This window comes from Haliotis cracherodii, unplaced genomic scaffold (genome assembly GCF_022045235.1).
Source record: "Haliotis cracherodii isolate W230 unplaced genomic scaffold, xgHalCrac1.p SCAF_5, whole genome shotgun sequence".
Lineage (NCBI taxonomy): Eukaryota > Metazoa > Mollusca > Gastropoda > Lepetellida > Haliotidae > Haliotis > Haliotis cracherodii.
In genome coordinates, this window is record NW_027266308.1 from 8,969,187 (window position 1) to 8,990,449 (window position 21,263).

A 21,263-nucleotide genomic window follows, 5' to 3' on the forward strand; every position below is an offset into this window, starting at 1 on the left:
TCATTCATATTTTTCTGAAATAACTACATATCCAGCATTATATCATATCATTGTGACAGTCATAACATAATTAAAATCAAAATATTCAAAACTGACCAATCCGAGGGGTGTTAAAACCTGTCCATAGTGACCTCCCATCAACAAAATACAAGCCAACCCACCCATCTCAGCAAAGTTATGTAGCAACCATAAATGTCTGAGTCCTGTGAATTTAATTGAACCATGGACCTTCTGATACAATGTCGGGTGTCTTGTCCACGTGACCAAAGAGGTTAACCCTGTCAGCAAGCTGAGAAGGTTAGGATGTCTTCTGTGGGAGGACTTCATGCCCTGCTACACATATCAGAACATCCTTGTAATGTGGATTTAATCCTCACTAATATCGCATTTGCAAACCATCAGTTTTCCAGCAACATCCTGACTATCTCAGATGGATTGAGGTCTGTTTTTCTGTCTCACATTTGTCAACGCCAAGACATATCTCATCAGATTTATTGTTAGAAATTCTTTCACCAACATGGATGTGCCATCTTGATTGACGGGGAACAATGAAGCCAACTGAATCATTTTAATGATTCAATCAGCCATTCGTGTTCTGCATCCCATGGGGTGGGCAGGACGAATTATGTATGTCCATTTTCAATTTTGAGGATGCAATATTTTTGATCAGGTCAATCCAAGACGATGCTCTTGTTTTGGCTGCTTCACTCTCAAAGTAAAAAAAATACTTCAAACAATTGTTTGTCTGGAAAGTTGAAAAGATTCTTAAAGCAAAACTTTTACTGAAGCAGATAATATAAAAACAGTTTGTTAAAAAGAAAATTGATCACGACTACTTTCCCTTTTGAAACCTATATTACACAGACCAATTATGTTTAATCATGTAGCTTCTTCAGAAACAAATTGTCATTTTAAAGGTGTTCACCATGCACCAAGAAGGCTAGACTAGAAATGTGGTATTGATTTCTGAAGCATACAACTCTGGTCCATGGTCAAGGAATTGCTTCTCAAGACACTGATCTGTGTCATGGCCTGCAGGCAGACAGGGCTAGTGAACAGAATCTATGTACAGTGAAATCTGTCAATACCAGACAAGTTATTGTCCCAAATTTACTTCAAAATTCAGGGGGCACAGGTGGCCTTGTCATCAAAGGCTCCCCAATTCACTTTGCAGAGTTGCATCCCTTGGGGATGCCACGAACCTATGACCTATAATTCCTCAATTCCAAGAAAGATAGATTCAGAGCTATACTGAAGATTGGCGCTTAAGTCTTATTTATTGTGTGTATGTATACCAAACAGGTAAAAGTTGCAAAAGTTGCATATTAGGTGCAATGAAAATAGATTATCATCATCATCATCATCATATTACTATCATCATCATCATTATATTACTATCATCATCATCATCATCATCATTATATTACTACCTGCTGGTACATCCGTCTTGATGCTCTTGTGACTCTTCCTGCTGCGAGCACTCTTCCCACTTCGGACACTGCTGCGGATGCTGCCTCTGTGTGTGGCAAGAGTGTTCTGGTACCGCTTGAGCACCTCGTCATCACTATCACTGGAGGATTCATCCTCGTACTGATAGGAAGTTCCTGAAATACAGTGTCAGACACCTTTTAAGTAAACATTCACTGCCAGAATACAGTGTCAGACACCTCTAAGTATACATTCACTGCCAGAATACAGTGTCAGACACCTCTAAGTTTACATTCACTGCCAGAATACAGTGTCAGACACCTCTAAGTATACATTCACTGCCAGAATACAGTGTCAGACACCTCTAAGTATACATTCACTGCCAGAATACAGTGTCAGACACCTCTAAGTATACATTCACTGCCAGAATACAGTGTCAGACACCTCTAAGTATACATTCACTGCCAGAATACAGTGTCAGGCACCTCTAAGTTTACATTCACTGCCAGAATACAGTGTCAGATACCTCTAAGTATACATTCACTGCCAGAATACAGTGTCAGGCACCTCTAAGTTTACATTCACTGCCAGAATACAGTGTCAGACACCTCTAAGTATACATTCACTGCCAGAATACAGTGTCAGACACCTCTAAGTATACATTCACTGCCAGAATACAGTGTCAGACACCTCTAAGTATACATTCACTGCCAGAATACAGTGTCAGGCACCTCTAAGTATACATTCACTGCCAGAATACAGTGTCAGACACCTCTAAGTTTACATTCACTGCCAGAATACAGTGTCAGACACCTCTTAGTATACATTCACTGCCAGAATACAGTGTCAGACACATCTAAGTTTGATTGTTTGTCTGTTGTTTAACGCCGCACTCAGCAATATTCCAGCTATATCCTGGTCTTCAGCAACCCATGCTTGCCCTAAAAGGCCACCACGCTTGTCGTAAGAGGCGACTAACAGGATCGGGTGGTCAGGCTCGCTGACTTGGTTGATGCAAGTCATCATTTCCCATTTGCGTTGATCGATGCTCATGATGTCGAGACTGGATTATCTGGTCCATACACGATTATTTACAGACCTATTATTTACAGCTGTCCTATAGCTAGAATATTGCTGAGTGCAGCATTAAAAAACAAATAAACAAACAAGCAAAATCTGATCAGTGATATTTTTTTCAAATGACACAGCATGTTTTTAAAGCTAACTTTCAAGATTCAATTCATAATCATTGAGGTAAAAAAATCATGAGATTTAAGGTATGAAAATTAATTTTACAGATAAACATACATTACATTTTTTTATTCACCAGAGCTACAAAAACACAGAAAGGACGAAGCACATGCATGGAATAAGACATAGTGAGTGAATTTGGTTTAAAGCCGCTTTTAGCAATATCCCAGCAATATCACGGCAGGGGAAACCAGAAATGGGCTTCACACATTGTACCCATGTCGGGATTCGAACCTGGGTCTTCGGCGTGACGAGCGAACGCTTTAACCACTAGGCTACTGGACCGCCCCGGAATAAGACATAGCATTGATGAGCACACTTTTGACTTCTATCATACACTCAGTTTCTGTAAATCACCTGCAGTTGTCCTGTAAAGCTGAAACTGTGACAAGTTAGATATTTGTAACTACCATTCATACATTTCCAAACAGTGCTTTATCTTGTCGAAATAATCTTCTCAAGAAACTCTTACGGCACATGGCACAACATGTGTAGCATACAGTGAGGATTGGACAGGCTTTCTGCCTTAGAAGGAATTGATTATCTGTCAAACTGATTCCACCTCCATGTTTCTCAATGCGCTAAGAGTAATTGAGTAATCATCACATAGCTGTGATACAATTATGTCTAGTGAAAAGAAAATCCTTTTTCATATCTGCAACAACTTTATTGAATTAGACATCAGAAGAAAAATACAGGAAATACCGTGTATGTAATGAGAGACCTGGCGTCAGATCCCTCTTAAATCCGGTACATAGAAATATTGAAGTAAGCAGATCGCACTATTTTCACACACTACACAAACATAGCTTCTATAGGTTCATTTATCAGCCGCTGTCCCTTTCCTGCCTGAATTACAGCAATATTTAAACAAGCCTGGCAGTCAATAGATCAACTGATGCAAATGAAGATCAACCGCTGCTAATTGGTGACCACCATCTTGCCCTCTGATCAGATAACCAGCATCCATGTATAAAGTGCCAGCACAACTCTAGTGCCAGCATCTTGTGCTTGTGAAGGTAGGGCAACAGAGTGTGTGCTTTGTTTGTTTGTTTGTTTGCTTAACGCTGCACTCAGCAATATTATAGCTATATGACGGCGGTCTGTAAATAATCAAAACACGACCACATAATCCAGCGATTGAGGGGCGGTCAGATAGCCTTGAGGTTAAAGCTTTCGCTCGTCACGCCAAAGACCCGGGTTCAAATCCCGACATGGGTACAATGTGTGAAGCCCATTTCTGGTGTCCCCCGCCGTGATATTGCTGGAATATTGCTAAAAGCGGCTTAAGTGATTGACATCATGAGCATCCATCCACGCAATTGGGATACGATGACATGCATCAACCAAGTCAGCAAGCCTGACGACCCGATCCCGTTAGTCGCCTCTTACAGGAAACATGGGCTGCAGAAGACTTATTCTAACCCGGATCTTCATTGATCCATCAGTGTGTGAGTTGGGTTTAACACCGCTGTGAACAGTATTCCAGTTATATCACAGCGTGTCAGCTTAATATGGAGAGAAAGTAATGCAGGAGATGCATTTACTACTTTGGTAAAACCCAAGCACAAACCTAGAAATGTAATCAGTGCAAACTGGAATTCAAACCCACAATCATACGTTGCTGAGGTGAGGTAGGGTGAGATGAAATGGGGTTTAATGTCGCGTCCAAGATTATTGCACTTATATAGTGACGTGCATGTGTGTGTGTGGCTGCTTGTACTAGTCCGGACTGATGCCGATATATAGTGCTAGCAAACTGAGATACCATGCCGCAGTTTAACATGAATACCCCACTCAGAGACAGTATACTGACTCCGAGCCGACCAGTCCTTGTTTTAGCCCCTTTATGCCGAGCGCCAGACAGGGTAACAAGTACCATCTTTTAACGTCTTTAGGTATGATGCAGCCGTGTATCGAACACCGGACCTTCCCCTCTCCGGGCAGACGCTCTACCACTAGAGCACGGAGGGGGTCCATACGTTGCTGAAGTGGCCATAGCAACAAGAGTATGTTGGTATCCTGTATGTAAAGCCCTTCATCAACCGACTGATGAGTTCATGTAGTCAACATTGATGCTTCTCACTCGATCGCTGGCCACCCACATCAGATGTAACTCTGCCATGGATCAGCGGACGACTACACTTGCCACACAACCATATAGCTGCTATGTGGTCATTACAACCAGTGATTTCCTCGTAGGGGCAAATGTTTACTGAGTAGGAACATTATCTGCCACTGAAATTTCATTCATCAAGGGATAGATTTCTTGAGGGCACAAGGCTGTCTTTCTTATCAACTTCCTCAATATAACATCATGTCATGATTATTCCTCTTCTTATAAAGAGAACCCTCTATAATGAGGTGAGGTGAAATGGGGTTTAACGTCGCGTCCAAAAATATTGCACTTATATAGCGACGTGCGTGGGTGCACGTGCGAGCTTGTACTAGTCCGGGCTGATGCCAAATTATAGTGCTAGCCCACTGAGATACCATGCCCCAGTTTAACATGAATACCCCACTCAGACACAGTTAATTGACTCCGAGCTGACCAGTCCTTGTTTTAGCCCTTAATGCCGAGTGCCAGACAGGGTAACAACAAGTACCATCTTTTAACGATTGAACCCTGGACCTTCCAGTCTCCAGGCGGATGCTCTACCACAAGACCACCGAGGCGGTCCCCTCCATAATGAACTCAATGATACTGTGGTTACATTACAAGAATAGGAGCAGAATTTACATGCAACAGGAGGATGGCACCCCTTCACCAACAGTACTCCAGCTAGTTGTATACATCTATATCTATACCACCTTCAAGGAATTGTTATTGCTTTGAAAAAGGATCCAATCTAGCTTGTGTGTATATAGTGGATTATCATACCTCCATGTCAGAATGATGGGATCTGACTGGTCCACGTGATCTTGATAAAAGACTGTGTAACCCATCTTCGACCCACCCCAGGCTCGTGGTATAAAACCTAACACAGGACCCATAAAACCCCATGTACCCCTCGTGATCCTGCTACAACTTATAGTGTCCACCAATCACATACAGACGCTTCAGTGTAGTGGGCGCTTATTACCCTGGGTCTAGCATTAACCAATACCACTAAGCCCTGGACCTTTCATTTCCACTAACAGTCTGGCCTTGGCAAATGTCGAGATAATTATTTGCATGACATTTAGTCGTATGTATATAAATTGTTTAAGTATCCATTGATTTCCCAGATGTCCAAGAAGCAACATGTCTTTTTTGCCTTTCATCAAACATTATTTACCTGAGTGATTTCCTACGAAATTGAACACACACAAAATATAAAAGAATGAAGAATTTAAATACTTTTTACTTAAATCAGATTTTAAAGCAAAGACATCACATATCTGAAGAAATGATTCTTTAGAAACAATTTGCTCATGAAGAGTATTTTTCTAAATATGTAACACACTCCTGAACACCTATTAAAGGCAAGTCAATTTGAACTAAACCTTCACTATTTTAAAATTCACAATAGTCTTACCAGTCTTCTAGAGATCAATAGTAATTTAAAATTTCAGCTAAACCTATATGGCCATATTCCTGCGGAGATAATTACTGTGCTTGTAAAAATGAGATCAAGTCTCCAAGGGCTTGATAAACCTAATTCCAGAAGTGGATCATGTGCTTGATCAATAAAGCTGTTTGGATTCTCTCTCCCAGCCATCAGACTCCCGAGGAGAAGACATGGACAATGAAGCTGTGCCACCGCCCTTCTCCTGCAGCATGGCTGGAGGGAGATAAAACGCCATGACCCAAAACAATGTTTACAGGAAGCAAAAAGGAAGGTTAAAATGTCTGATGAATATTTTGAATATTGATGACAACTCTTACAAGTTGTTAGTCATCCCTCTCACACTCCAAAACCCAAAATGACTGTCTTTCATGTATATTTCTATTCAGGAGGCATGCCGTGCCCTGGCAGTTGTGTTATGAGAGAATGACACGGACAGACAGGCGCTAAATGATGCAGATCAGATACGGCTAGGTACAGTTCAGACAGGCCATGACGCAGTTCAGACAGACAGGCCATGACACAGGACAGACAGACAGGCCATGACACAGGACATACAGGCCATGACACAGGACAGACAGACAGGCCATGACACAGGACAGACAGACAGGCCATGACACAGGACATACAGGCCATGACACAGGACAGACAGACAGGCCATGACACAGGACAGACAGACAGGCTATGACACAGGACAGACAGGTCAGGACACAGGACAGACAGGTCAGGACACAGGACAGACAGGTCAGGACACAGGACAGACAGGCCATGACAGGACAGACAGGCCATGACAGGACAGACAGGCCATGATACAGTTCAGACAGGTCATGACACAGGACAGACAGGCCATGACACAGGACAGACAGTCAGGTCATGACACAGGCCATACAGGCCAGGACAGACAGACCATGACACAGGCCATACAGGCCATGACACAGGACAGACAGGCCATGACACAGGACATACAGACCATGATACAGGACAGACAGGCCATGACACAGGACAGACAGACAGGCCATGACACAGGACATACAGGCCATGACACAGGACAGACAGACAGGCCATGACACAGGACAGACAGACAGGCTATGACACAGGACAGACAGGTCAGGACACAGGACAGACAGGTCAGGACACAGGACAGACAGGTCAGGACACAGGACAGACAGGCCATGACAGGACAGACAGGCCATGATACAGTTCAGACAGGTCATGACACAGGACAGACAGGCCATGACACAGGACAGACAGTCAGGTCATGACACAGGCCATACAGGCCAGGACAGACAGACCATGACACAGGCCATACAGGCCATGACACAGGACAGACAGGCCATGACACAGGACATACAGACCATGATACAGGACAGACAGGCCATGACACAGGACAGACAGGCCATGATACAGTTCAGACAGGCCATGACACAGGACAGACAGACAGACAGGTCATGACACAGGACAGACAGACCATGACACAGGACAGACAGGTCATGACACAGGACAGACAGGCCATGACACAGGACAGACAGACAGACTATGACACAGGACAGACAGACAGGCCATGACACAGGACAGACAGACAGACTATGACACAGGACAGACAGGTCAGGACACAGGACAGACAGGTCAGGACACAGGACAGACAGGTCAGGACACAGGACAGACAGGCCATGACACAGGACAGACAGGCCATGACACAGGACAGACAGGCCATGATACAGTTCAGACAGGTCATGACACAGGACAGACAGGCCATGACACAGGACAGACAGACAGGTCATGACACAGGACAGACAGACCATGACACAGGCCATACAGGCCATGACACAGGACAGACAGACCATCACACAGGCCATACAGGCCATGACACAGGACAGACAGGCCATGACACAGGACATACAGACCATGACACAGGACAGACAGGCCATCACACAGGACAGACAGGCCATGACACAGTTCAGACAGACCATGACACAGGACAGACAGGTCATGACACAGGACAGACAGGCCATGACACAGGACAGACAGGCCATGACACAGGACATACAGGTCATGACAGAACAGACAGGCCATGACACAGGACAGACAGGCCATGACACAGGACATACAGACAGGTCATGACACAGGACAGACAGACAGGCCATGACACAAGACAGACAGGCCATGACACAGGACATACAGGTCATGACACAGGATATATAGGTCATGACACAGGACAGACAGGCCATGACACAGGACATACAGGTTATGACAGGACAGACAGGCCATGACACAGGACAGACAGGTCATGACACAGGACAGACAGGTCATGACACAGGACAGACAGGTCATGACACAGGACAGACAGGTCATGACACAGGACATACAGGTCATGACAGGACAGACAGGTCATGACACAGGACAGACAGGTCATGACACAGGACAGACAGACAGGCCATGACACAGGACAGACAGGTCATGACACAGGACAGACAGGCCATGACACAGGACATACAGGCCATGACACAGGGCAGACAGACAGGTCATGACACAGGACAGACAGACAGGCCATGACACAGGACAGACAGGTCATGACACAGGACAGACATGTCATGACACAGGACAGACAGACATGTCATGACACAGGACAGACAGACATGTCATGACACAGGACAGACCGGCCATGACACAGGACATGTAGCTCATTAGCTACTGAATAAATCATCTCAAACACAAGGTATAATCCCACCTCACATTGGATCTAATCAAAACAAACATATATTATTGATGCATATGAAGCAGTGCAGAAATAACAATGTGGAAGCCATCAGGGCCTCGTCATAGACACCGCCTCCTTCAAGTCTCGAGCATCATAACAGATTTAGTTTAAGATGTATTCTGTAACACTAGTTCCAAGGCGTGGTGTGTTCGAAACTAATACACAGACCATATCTCATTGAATTAGCAGATCAGATGCATCAACTTCACTTTCGGTAATTAATAGATATCGAACCACAAGGCTCTGTAGCTCACCATGATTTATGAAGAAATCATTTTACAACACTTTATCTATATTTTGGTATAAACAGTTTTATTACTTCAAGAGAAAATCAGTGCAAAAGATTTTGGAGGAAAGAGAAAAAAAGTACTTTTGCAACATCGTTTTTGATATAAAATATTGATGCCTTGAAGAAACTTGACTTTGATGGCATATTGTAGCCATTACATTCACACAAAGGTTAAGCCCCGTGAACTGTGGTTCTTAAGAATAACATTTATAAACTTTTTTTTAATTTCATTTTGATATTTGAAGAAATAGTAAATTAAAATAAAATCACACTGATTTGAAAAGGGGGGCCTCATAAAAAGGAGCTCCTTAGCTTCGTCAGTCAAGTTGTCTCAGCGAAGACAGTTCACATCATGTTAAAAGTGCAAAGCTCAAACGAGCATGTCTCTTTTCAGTAGTCTGTCACAAAAAAGATCCAAGTCTTTGAAGTGCTGCAGGTTCCCTGCCCTTGATTCGACAGCAGAACAAACGCCTTTAACCAGCCACGGGTTAACTGACAAATTGGCAAAACTGCTGGCTGACATCCGTTGACAATCTAGGCCTGTTTCAGTTTTGTTGCCAATTCATTCACATAGTATATATTAAATTTCATAATGATACATGTCATGTTTAAAATCAGGTCAGAATTCTGTTTTTCAAGATCTGCTCTGGAAACGAGCAGTACGGCCATATTCAGTCTTAGTCAAAGTCATTGCCATGGAAACTCAAAATATAAAGTTTTAAATAATCCCAAAATGTCAAAAGGCACCAGTTTACCACTAGACCTATCTATGTGCCAAAATTGGTGAAAAAATATTGTACAGTTTTCAAGATCTGCTCCGGAAAGGAGCACTACCGCCATTTTCAACTTAGTCAAAGTTTTTTCGAAAAATCCCAAATTAATCAAAATGACCCAGTTCACCACTGACCTATCTATGTGCCAAGTTTGGTATGACAGACATACAGGACCCATTCAAATACCCCCCTTCCACTTCATGGCGGGGAGTAATAATGAAACTCAGTGATATATGGGATGGAACAAGTTGGCCAGTGAATGTAGACATATTAATGAGTTGTTTGGGGTATACAAGGAGTGTTTACGGTGAGATGAGATGGAACAGGGGGTCGCGTCACATCTTGTCCTCGTCCATACTACTGCTGGTTGTACAGCACTTTCACTTACACACATTATACTGACTGCAAGTCAACCAGTCCCTGTTTTATCCCCATAATGATGTGCAGCAGGCAGGGAAACAACAAGTGCCATCTCTTAAAACCTTTTTGTACGATGTGGCCAGGGATCGAACACTTGACACTCTATCCACTACACCACTGAGCTGGTCAAGTGTTTCAAGTGTATGATGTATGGTTGGGTAGACATAAATGTTTAGCAAATGAAACAGCATAGTTTTCTCAAAAATTAAAATTAACACACAAAAAATAATTAAAATCAATACCAGGTTTTGATGACGGAGTCAATGAGTCAGATCTTAACGTCATCACAGTTAAAAGCAGACAATAAGTATTTTTATTTTCAGCTCCAAATCAATGCCTCGAGCTTAGAGTATTTAATTTCACCGTTACTTGGACATTCGAGGAACATACTACTTTGACATTTCCACAAATCTACAGCTTGTACAAGTGAAATGATATAAGGTGTCATTTCCTAGACAGCATGGAAACCAACTGATGTGGAGGGGTTGAACAGAAAATACAGGCACCATATACCAGAGCTGTATGCTGTGTGCGTTGTCACAAGGCCATTTGTGAAAAAACAGATTAAATACATATATCCTGAAGGAAGAGCATGCTATGGTTGAGGGTATGGTATTTATTACCATGCTTCCTAAATAGCAGAGTAACCCAGAGTAACAGATATGGAATGAGACAGTCATGCTCCGATAGGTCCATCACCTGCCCAAATTGCAATACAATACAAACCATTGACTACAACGGAGTCTGTGTTCTCATCTTTCTTCCTCCGTTTGGCCGCTGCTTTCTTCTTCCTCTCGTCTGACCCTTTAGCCGAGTGGTCACTCAGGCCGGAGGTAGATTTCTTTAGCCCATGAGTGATACAGTCAGTTTCGTCACAACTGCTGTCATATCCGCTGGCTCGTTGGGACTTGGGCTCGGTGGGGGACTTCTGACTGAACCCACAGCACAGGGCCAGCAAACTTTTTGTCGAGAAGTCAAATCCCGAGAGTTTATTACCGAACATCGACACCACAGCTATAACCCTCCTCCAGTACTACATCCTACACGAGAAACATCTCGTATAAATACTTCCGCTATTCCTGAGTGGCAGGCAGTGCCATTCACAAGAAGCTACTTCGTTGGCAATGGTTGCAGCACACACAGGCAATATATGGTAATCCCTGAAGACTTGAATGTAAAATTTCTCCCTCAATACAAACCATGAATCAATGGCAGAACTCCAGAGTGGAACACCCAGCAAGAAACATAACGCGTAATCCTCTCACATCAACACCACATACCAAGAGGTCCATTACATGGATGCACTCTTATCATCTCCAAAGGAAAACTTTGACAGAAAGGTTTATCCTTGTCCAGCATGCGTCCATCAGAAAAACTGTGATCCTTCGTTGTCTTAGGTGTGACACCACTGGCAATGCAGCATTGTATAAAAAAGACCCTGCATCCTTGCATTCCACCTCTCCATATCACAAACCAGCTACACAAACTAGACTTAAGCTATCGCATGGTCTGCTAAACGACCTGTAAACACTGGGCGATATTGATTGGCCAAGGGAGGTAATCCCATCCACACACTGCTCACAGCAGGTGAATTGCGACACACTAGAATTCTCATCAGTGAGTTGTGGCAGCAAATAAATCAATGATACAAGCAAATATGGCCATCCTTAATTCAATTAGTTTGTTTGTTTGTTGTATAACACCACATTCTGTAATATTCCAGCTACATGACTGCAATTCAGTTAGTTGGAAATGTCATCTCCAAAACTGCTTCTAATATATAAGATAAAATCTCAGAATTGTAATTCAGTCAAAACACTTATCTCAAATGTCCCAATATCGCGAAACCTTTTCACGAGTCCCAACCACCTCTCTACACCAGTGCATATAAATTCTTACCTCAAGTTCGAGATATAAATACAAAATGCTGTTTTGAAACTTGGACTCGTTCCAAATTTTGACTACAATAGAATTTTGTCATGTTGTGTACGTAATTTGATGTGTTGGAAATCATATTGCTATTGATCTATAATACTGTTACTTGATCTGCCTGGATGTCTATGACTCTTATATATCGGATATATCAGATATCATGGTCCTCTGTGTTCAAGATAATGAGGTTCGACTGTATATCCAAGGACTAACTTCACTATCTCAAGAATACATATTCTCAACAAATCAGTTGGTTTTAGGCAGAGGTGTTTAGGTATGTGACTAAAGGCACCGTTTAAGTAGGCTAAAAAACACAGAAAGCTCCCAACTCCTTGACCTCCTTAAGACAGCAATATTATTGATTTATCAATATTTACACATGACCTCTGTCATGCCTTGTGAAATGCTTCAGCAGCTTAAAATGGCAAAAGGACGGCAGAACTTCTGCAATTCTTTGCCAACAGCGATGATCTCGTAGGTACACCGTTTCCATAGCTGTGTTCAGCGGGTGATGCAAGGAGGACTGGGCACTCGACTTAAAGATCTATTGCTCACACATTACTCATTGTAAGGCGATAGCAATTAGACTCTTACACTGCTACTCTGAAGTCAATCCATACATGCTGCTAGAAGCAGCTAATTCTTATCAATAATTGATATCAACAGCTTTGTTTGAGACGGCCTACCAGGACAGCAGTACCCTTGTGTTCTTCTGACGCTGAGTTAAATATGCAACTTTCACACAGACCAGCAGTTGACAGACCCAGGGTTTAACACAGCGTACACAGTATTTAATTGATATCATGGTGTAGTCAGCTTAATATTGGAGGTGGGGTGAAATTGGGTTTAACGTCGCGTCCTAGATTAATGCATTTATATAGTGACGTGCATGCAGGTGTGTGTGGCTGCTTGTACTAATACGGATTGATGCTGATTTATAGTGCTCGCTGAGATACCAGTGCAGATGTAACATGAATACCCCACTCAGAGACAGTATACTGACTCCGAGCCGACCAGTCCTTGTTTTAGCCCCTTAATGCCGAGCGCCAGGCAGGGTAACAACAAGTACCATCTTTTAACGTCTTTTGGTATGACGCAGTTGTTGATCAAACTCCGAGTGGACGCTCTGCACAACATATTGCGGAACAATGGATGCCTGAACCCCCTGTGCCCTTGTGCCCCAACTGACAGGATGAATAATTATCATTCACATAGCACAGCTGTATGTAATACAGGACAGTATTCATCACATTCAGCATTGTGGGTACAGCATTCATCACATTCAGCAGTGTGGGTACAGCATTCATCACATTCAGCATTGTGGGTACAGCATTCACCACATTCAGCATTGTGGGTACAGCATTCATCACATTCGGCAGTGTGGGTACAGCATTCATCACATTCAGCATTGTGGGTATTGTATTCATCACATTCAGCAGTGTGGGTACAATATTCATCACATTCAGCATTGTGGGTACAGCATTCATCACATTCAGCATTGTGGGTACAGCATTCATCACATTCAGCATTGTGGGTACAGCATTCATCACATTCAGCATTGTGGGTATTGTATTCATCACATTCAGCAGTGTGGGTACAATATTCATCACATTCAGCAGTGTGGGTACAGCATTCATCACATTCAGCATTGTGGGTACAATATTCACCACATTCAGCATTGTGGGTACAATATTCATCACATTCAGCAGTGTGGGTACAATATTCATCACATTCAACAGTGTGGGTACAGCATTCATCACATTCAGCATTGTGGGTACTATATTCACCACATTCAGCATTGTGGGTACAATATTCATCACATTCAGCATTGTGGGTACAGCATTCACCACATTCAGCATTGTGGGTACTATATTCACCACATTCAGCATTGTGGGTACAATATTCATCACATTCAGCAGTGTGGGTACAGCATTCATCACATTCAGCATTGTGGGTACAGCATTCATCACATTCAGCAGTGTGGGTACAATATTCATCACATTCAGCATTGTGGGTACAGCATTCATCACATTCAGCATCGTGGGTATAATATTCATCACATTCAGCATTGTGGGTACTATATTCACCACATTCAGCATTGTGGGTACAATATTCATCACATTCAGCATTGTGGGTACTATATTCACCACATTCAGCATTGTGGGTACAATATTCACCACATTCAGCATTGTGGGTACTATATTCACCACATTCAGCATTGTGGGTACTATATTCACCACATTCAGCATTGTGGGTACTATATTCACCACATTCAGCATTGTGGGTACAATATTCATCACATTCAGCATTGTGGGTACAATATTCACCACATTCAGCATTGTGGGTACAATATTCATCACATTCAGCATTGTGGGTACAATATTCATCACATTCAGCATTGTGGGTACTATATTCACCACATTCAGCATTGTGGGTACAATATTCACCACATTCAGCATTGTGGGTACAATATTCATCACATTCAGCATTGTGGGTACAATATTCACCACATTCAGCATTGTGGGTACAATATTCATCACATTCAGCATTGTGGGTACAATATTCATCACATTCAGCATTGTGGGTACAATATTCACCACATTCAGCATTGTGGATACAATATTCATCACATTCAGCATTGTGGGTACTATATTCACCACATTCAGCATTGTGGGTACAATATTCATCACATTCAGCATTGTGGGTACAATATTCACCACATTCAGCATTGTGGGTACAATATTCATCACATTCAGCATTGTGGGTACAATATTCACCACATTCAGCATTGTGGGTACTATATTCATCACATTCAGCATTGTGGGTACAATATTCACCACATTCAGCATTGTGGGTACATCATTCATCACATTCAGCATTGTGGGTATTGTATTCATCACATTCAGCATTGTGGGTACAATATTCACCACATTCAGCATTGTGGGTACAATATTCATCACATTCAGCATTGTGGGTACAATATTCACCACATTCAGCATTGTGGGTACAATATTCATCACATTCAGCATTGTGGGTACAATATTCATCACATTCAGCATTGTGGGTACAATATTCATCACATTCAGCATTGTGGGTACTATATTCACCACATTCAGCATTGTGGGTACTATATTCACCATATTCAGCATTGTGGGTACAGCATTCATCACATTCAGCATTGTGGGTACAATATTCATCACATTCAGCATTGTGAGTACTATATTCACCACATTCAGCATTGTGGGTACAATATTCATCACATTCAGCATTGTGGATACTATATTCACCACATTCAGCATTGTGGGTACAATATTCACCACATTCAGCATTGTGGGTACAATATTCACCACATTCAGCATTGTGGGTACTATATTCACCACATTCAGCATTGTGGGTACTATATTCACCACATTCAGCATTGTGGGTACTATATTCACCACATTCAGCATTGTGGGTACAATATTCATCACATTCAGCATTGTGGGTACAGCATTCATCACATTCAGCACTGTGGGTACAATATTCATCACATTCAGCATTGTGGGTACACATTCATCACATTCAGCAAAGCTGGTAACCTTCTCATAGTGGGTTGTATTCATCACTTTCGTCTGATGCTAAATCGGTTTCTAAGTCCAAAGGGATGGGAAATAAGATTTTACAGTTCATAAAGAATCTATAAAACATTAGGTGATTACACATTTATTCCAAAGAATTATTCATAACCTTATTATTATTTGTTTTATTAGTGTTAGAGTAACAGTGCTGTCATGTTTTGGATTCATTTTACAGATAACCATGTCTTCTACAACATGTTCAATTGGTACAAAACACACTGATCCTTCACAGGATCTGGCGCCAAATGAAAGTCAACCGTTCTAGTCACAAGGCATCCTCCACTTTCTACACACTGGCACAGATATAATTGAATGTTCAGAGAAGCAAAACTCATATCCTCTTCTGGCGCCATTTTAAAACTAAGGAAAAATAAGCTGCCCTTGGAGATGGTCAACTTAATCAATGTAGTCATTTTTGGGGTCGCTACATGGCACCAAATATCCTGAATAATATGTCAGTTATGCATGACTAGGACAGCACACAAATTGTCTGGCAACAGCGTACCTTTTTATATTCCAGTAAACAAATCAATAACAGTCAGAGAGTTCTGAAACTAAATGCTAAAATAATTTTATTTCAATATCACATATTTTCTTTTTTTGGGGCATAGAGACTGTTGTAAAAGAATAATATTTTTCCTGCTTTCATATTGCTTTGAAGCTGTTGTACTGTGTAATTGGTTGTGAATTGGATGATCAGGTGTTCATAGTCACAGCAAAAAAAATGCAGTTTCCGGTATCCGGATACCTTTCGGATACCACCGGACACTTACCCAAAACGCGTCCGGGTATCCGGTGGCAGATACCTTGCCGGATACCAGATCCGTGGTATCCGGCATGGACGCCTCACCGGAAAGCATGTCACCTGGAATCCGGGTATCCGGCACCGGATACCTCACCGGATACCTCAATCTGGGTGTCCAAGGATCCGGCACCGGATACCTCATTCTGAGTTTCCAAAAACATGTCACAATTTGGGGGGTGCATTTTGTTCAATTAAGTGTGAAACACCTGAAAATATATTAATATAGTATGATGTTAACCATGGTGAAGCAGTCTGTTTGTGAAGGAGGAATGCCTACGACATGACTCACTTTATCTAAATGTTGATTTTGTAACATTTTGTTTATTTGTTGTTAAACGTAGCACTCAGCAACTTCCAGCTACACGACAGCAGTGAGTGAGTGAGTGAGTGAGTATGGTTTTACGCCGCTTTTAGCAATATTCCAGCAATATCACGGTGGGGGACACCAGAAATGGGCTTCACACATTGTACCCATGTCGGGAATCGAACCCGGGTCTTCGGCGTGACGAGCGAACGCTTTAACCACTGGGCTACCCGACCGCCCCTCAGTAGTCAGTGAGTTTGTGTCACCTGCCAATAGTTTACCACGTGAATTCACCGAAAAATTAAAAATTATGACTGCAGTAATGAACACAAATACACTGTGATAACGTGACTAAATGGTGTACGTCAAAAAAAAATGTATTATGTGCAACATATGTATATACATGCAAAACATATGGATTGCCAGAATTTCAGACTTGGTAGCTGTATTGGGTGCTTACAAAAATTAATTGTAGATTGTTGGTGAAAAAGTCTGTCTGGGGGATCTATTGGAGAAGGATGCTTAAAACGGTGAATGTGGTATTCCATGTTATGACAATAAGGTTTTTGGTGACCTTGACCTTCATCAGAGGTCATCAATAATCTTTTCCAAATGAGCCCCTAGCTACCCTAGAAAACAATCCAAACACCATGTTTCGATCATTGAACCACAAATACTCATGTTACTGTGGATACAAGCCAAGTTCAGACCAAGTGACCTTGACCTTCAATGTCAACCAATCATATGTCAGGAAAATTCTCCAGGGATATATAGGAGTTATATCAGGTACGAAGTTTCCGACATCTGCCATAAGCATGTGGTTGAGAAAAGGGCCCACGTGGGCAACAAGAAAAACAAAATAATTCATCATTTGTATTCATTTATCTTGAGATGCATTTTCATACAATTAAGTATCATATATAATTTCAGCTGATGACTTCACTGTGAACTAAAGCAATAATTAATATTGAGAGTCTAAAAACGAAACAAGTTTGAACTTTGGACTACAGCAAGGCTAGGAACATCTATCCAGTACAAGCTGTATACGGTTCCCTACAGCATCCTCGACCATGCCACCTAACCAGTGTGACATCCCCTGAAATACTGCACACATCTTCCTCTTCCATATAAGATGTGGAACTATGGTCACCTGAAGCAGGGAGGCAAGGAACCACACATTCCACTCAAGTTAACTGCTGTGTAAGAGGCTACAGAGAAGTCTTGGTGCACTCAGATATTGAACACTGACGAGCGGACAACTGGGTAGAGTTTTATTCTCCCCAAGGGATCTGGCCTGTCATTGTCTGCTGGAGGCTGGAAGACCACAAATACTTCAGCATTATACCACACACTAAATACTTCCGAGACATTGCTTCTCCCAAAACGCTTGTGAAATTGTAATTTATTAATCTAACTTTACATGTTTTGTTTGTTGTTTAATGCCCACTCAGCAATATTCCAGCTCTATTTTTTTTTTTTTGTTATTTGTTTAACACTACACTCAGCAATATTCCAGCTGTATGTTTGTTTGTTGTTTAACACTACACTCAGCAATATTTCAGCTATATGAGAGCGGTCTGCAAATAATCCAGTCTGGACCACACAATCCAGTGATTGACATTACGAGCATCGATTTACACAATTGGAATTAGATGCATGCATCAACCAAGTCAGCGAGCCTGACCACCCGATCCCGTTAGTCGCCTCTTGTGACAAGCATAACACCTATCCTAACCCGGTATATTCACAGGTTTCCAGCTGTATGACCTCGGCCTGTAAATAATCAGGTCTGATTCAGACAACCGGGTGATTGATAATGTAAACAATGACACGCTATCAACCAAGTCAGCAAATCTGACCATCCGATTAATTTGGTCGCCTTTTACGACCAGCATAAGTTGCCTGAGACCAATTCTAACCTAGAATCCCCACAGGGAGTTTGTACATGTAACTTTCACGAACTGTGCTTGATAAAGACAATTAATTATATGTATTATTTAAACTATTTGCACAAATAATATCACAAATACTTAATGTTTAATGTATTGGGTTTGGGTAGAATAGTTCGCATGCTTCACCTTTACCAACTCACAGTCATACCATCCACACCCAGAAGCACCTTCTAAGGGCAGATGCATATCATGAGATTACGAGATAATACTGAAGGGTATGAATTCCTCGGTTATAACCTCCACAGAGTATTGCACAAACCAGAGTATATTTCCTAATAAACCCTGCAACATACATCACAAAGCCCATTACCAGGGAACATACAACATAAGGTTGGATGGTTGGTTGGTTTGTTGTTTTACGCTGCACTCAGAAATATTCCAGCTATATGACGGCGGTCTGTAAATAATCGAGTCTGGACCAGACAATCCAGTGATTGAAGGGTATGAATTCCTCGGTTATAACCTCCACAGAGTATTGCACAAACCAGAGTATATTTCCTAATAAACCCTGCAACATACGTCACAAAGCCCATTACCAGGAAGCATACAACATAAGGTTGGTTGGTTGGTTGGTTTGTTGTTTTACGCTGCAGTCAGAAATATTCCAGCTATATGACGGCGGTCTGTAAATAATCGAGTCTGGACCAGACAATCCAGTGATTGATTTCATGAGCATCGATCCACGCAACCGGGATCGATGACATGCATCAACCAAGTCAGCAAGCCTGACCACCCGATCCTGATAGTCGCCTCTTACGACAGGCATAGTCGCTTTTTACGGGAAGCATGGGTTGCTGAAGACCTATTCTACCCAGTATCTTCACAGGCCTACAACATAAGGAATGTCTACACGTTCCCTCTCAATGATCAACTTTCATTACCTTGGATTACCTTGGATAATGACTTGATACTGAAAATCACTACATTCTATTGCAACAATCCATGGCAGACTTGTTACAATAAGAATATGTACTTCATGTGACGCTGTACAAGACTCAGTTTGTTGTACACTTTGAAGCAGTTGCATACATGTGGACATACTGGGTGTGTATTCAAACAGGTTGTGATTCATAATTTATAACAGGTTTTCTTTGATCCATGCACATCATGTACATCATCCACAGTATAGGGGAGTCAGTGTGTACATCGTCCACACACCCACAGTACAGGGGAGTCTGTGTGTACATCATCCACAGTACAGGGGAGTCTGTGTGTACATCGTCCACAGTACAGGGGAGTCTGTGTGTACATCGTCCACAGTACAGGGGGTCTGTGTGTACATCGTCCACAGTACAGGGGAGTCTGTGTGTACATCGTCCACAGTACAGGGGGGTCTGTTTGTACATCGTCCACAGTACAGGGGGGTCTGTGTGTACATCGTCCACACATCAACAGTACAGGGGAGTCTGTGAGTACATCGTCCACAGTACAGGGGAGTCTGTGTGTACATTGTCCACACAGTACAGGGGGGTCTGTGTGTACATCGTCCACACAGTACAGGGGAGTCTGTGTGTACATCGTCCACAGTACAGGGGAGTCTGTGTGTACATCGTCCACAGCACAGGGGCGTCTGTGTGTACATTGTCCACACAGTACAGGGGAGTCTGTGTGTACATCGTCCACAGTACAGGGGGGTTTGTGTGTACATCGTCCACAGTGCAGGGGAGTCTGTGTGTACATCGTCCACACAGTACAGGGGCGTCTGTGTGTACATCGTCCACACAGTACAGGGGAGTCTGTGTGTACATCGTCCACAGTACAGGGGGGTTTGTGTGTACATCGTCCACAGTACAGGGGGGTTTGTGTGTACATCGTCCACAGTACAGGGGAGTCTGTGTGTACATTGTCCACACAGCACAGGGGCGTCTGTGTGTACATCGTCCACACAGTACAGGGGAGTCTGTGTGTACATCGTCCACACACCCACAGTACAGGGGAGTCTGTGTGTACATCGTCCACACACCCACAGTACAGGGGCGTCTGTGTGTACATTTTCCACACAGCACAGGGGCGTCTGTGTGTACATTGTCCACACAGTACAGGGGAGTCTGTGTGTACATCGTCCACACACCCACAGTACAGGGGAGTCTGTGTGTACATCGTCCACTCAGTACAGGGGAGTCTGTGTGTACATCGTCCACACATCAACAGTACAGTGAGTGAGTATGGTTTTACGCCGCTTTTAG

General features: G+C 42.6%; 1 protein-coding gene across 1 annotated transcript in view; it reads right to left on the bottom strand.

The window, feature by feature from the left end:
• The window catches only part of LOC139443518 (synaptotagmin-14-like), a 69,368-nt gene that overhangs the window by 27,608 nt on the left and 20,497 nt on the right, over positions 1-21,263 (bottom strand). The window contains exon 4 of the mRNA XM_071224506.1: positions 1,431-1,604. Coding sequence (XP_071080607.1) covers positions 1,431-1,604 — 174 coding nt within the window. The remainder of the gene's footprint in view (positions 1-1,430; positions 1,605-21,263) is intronic.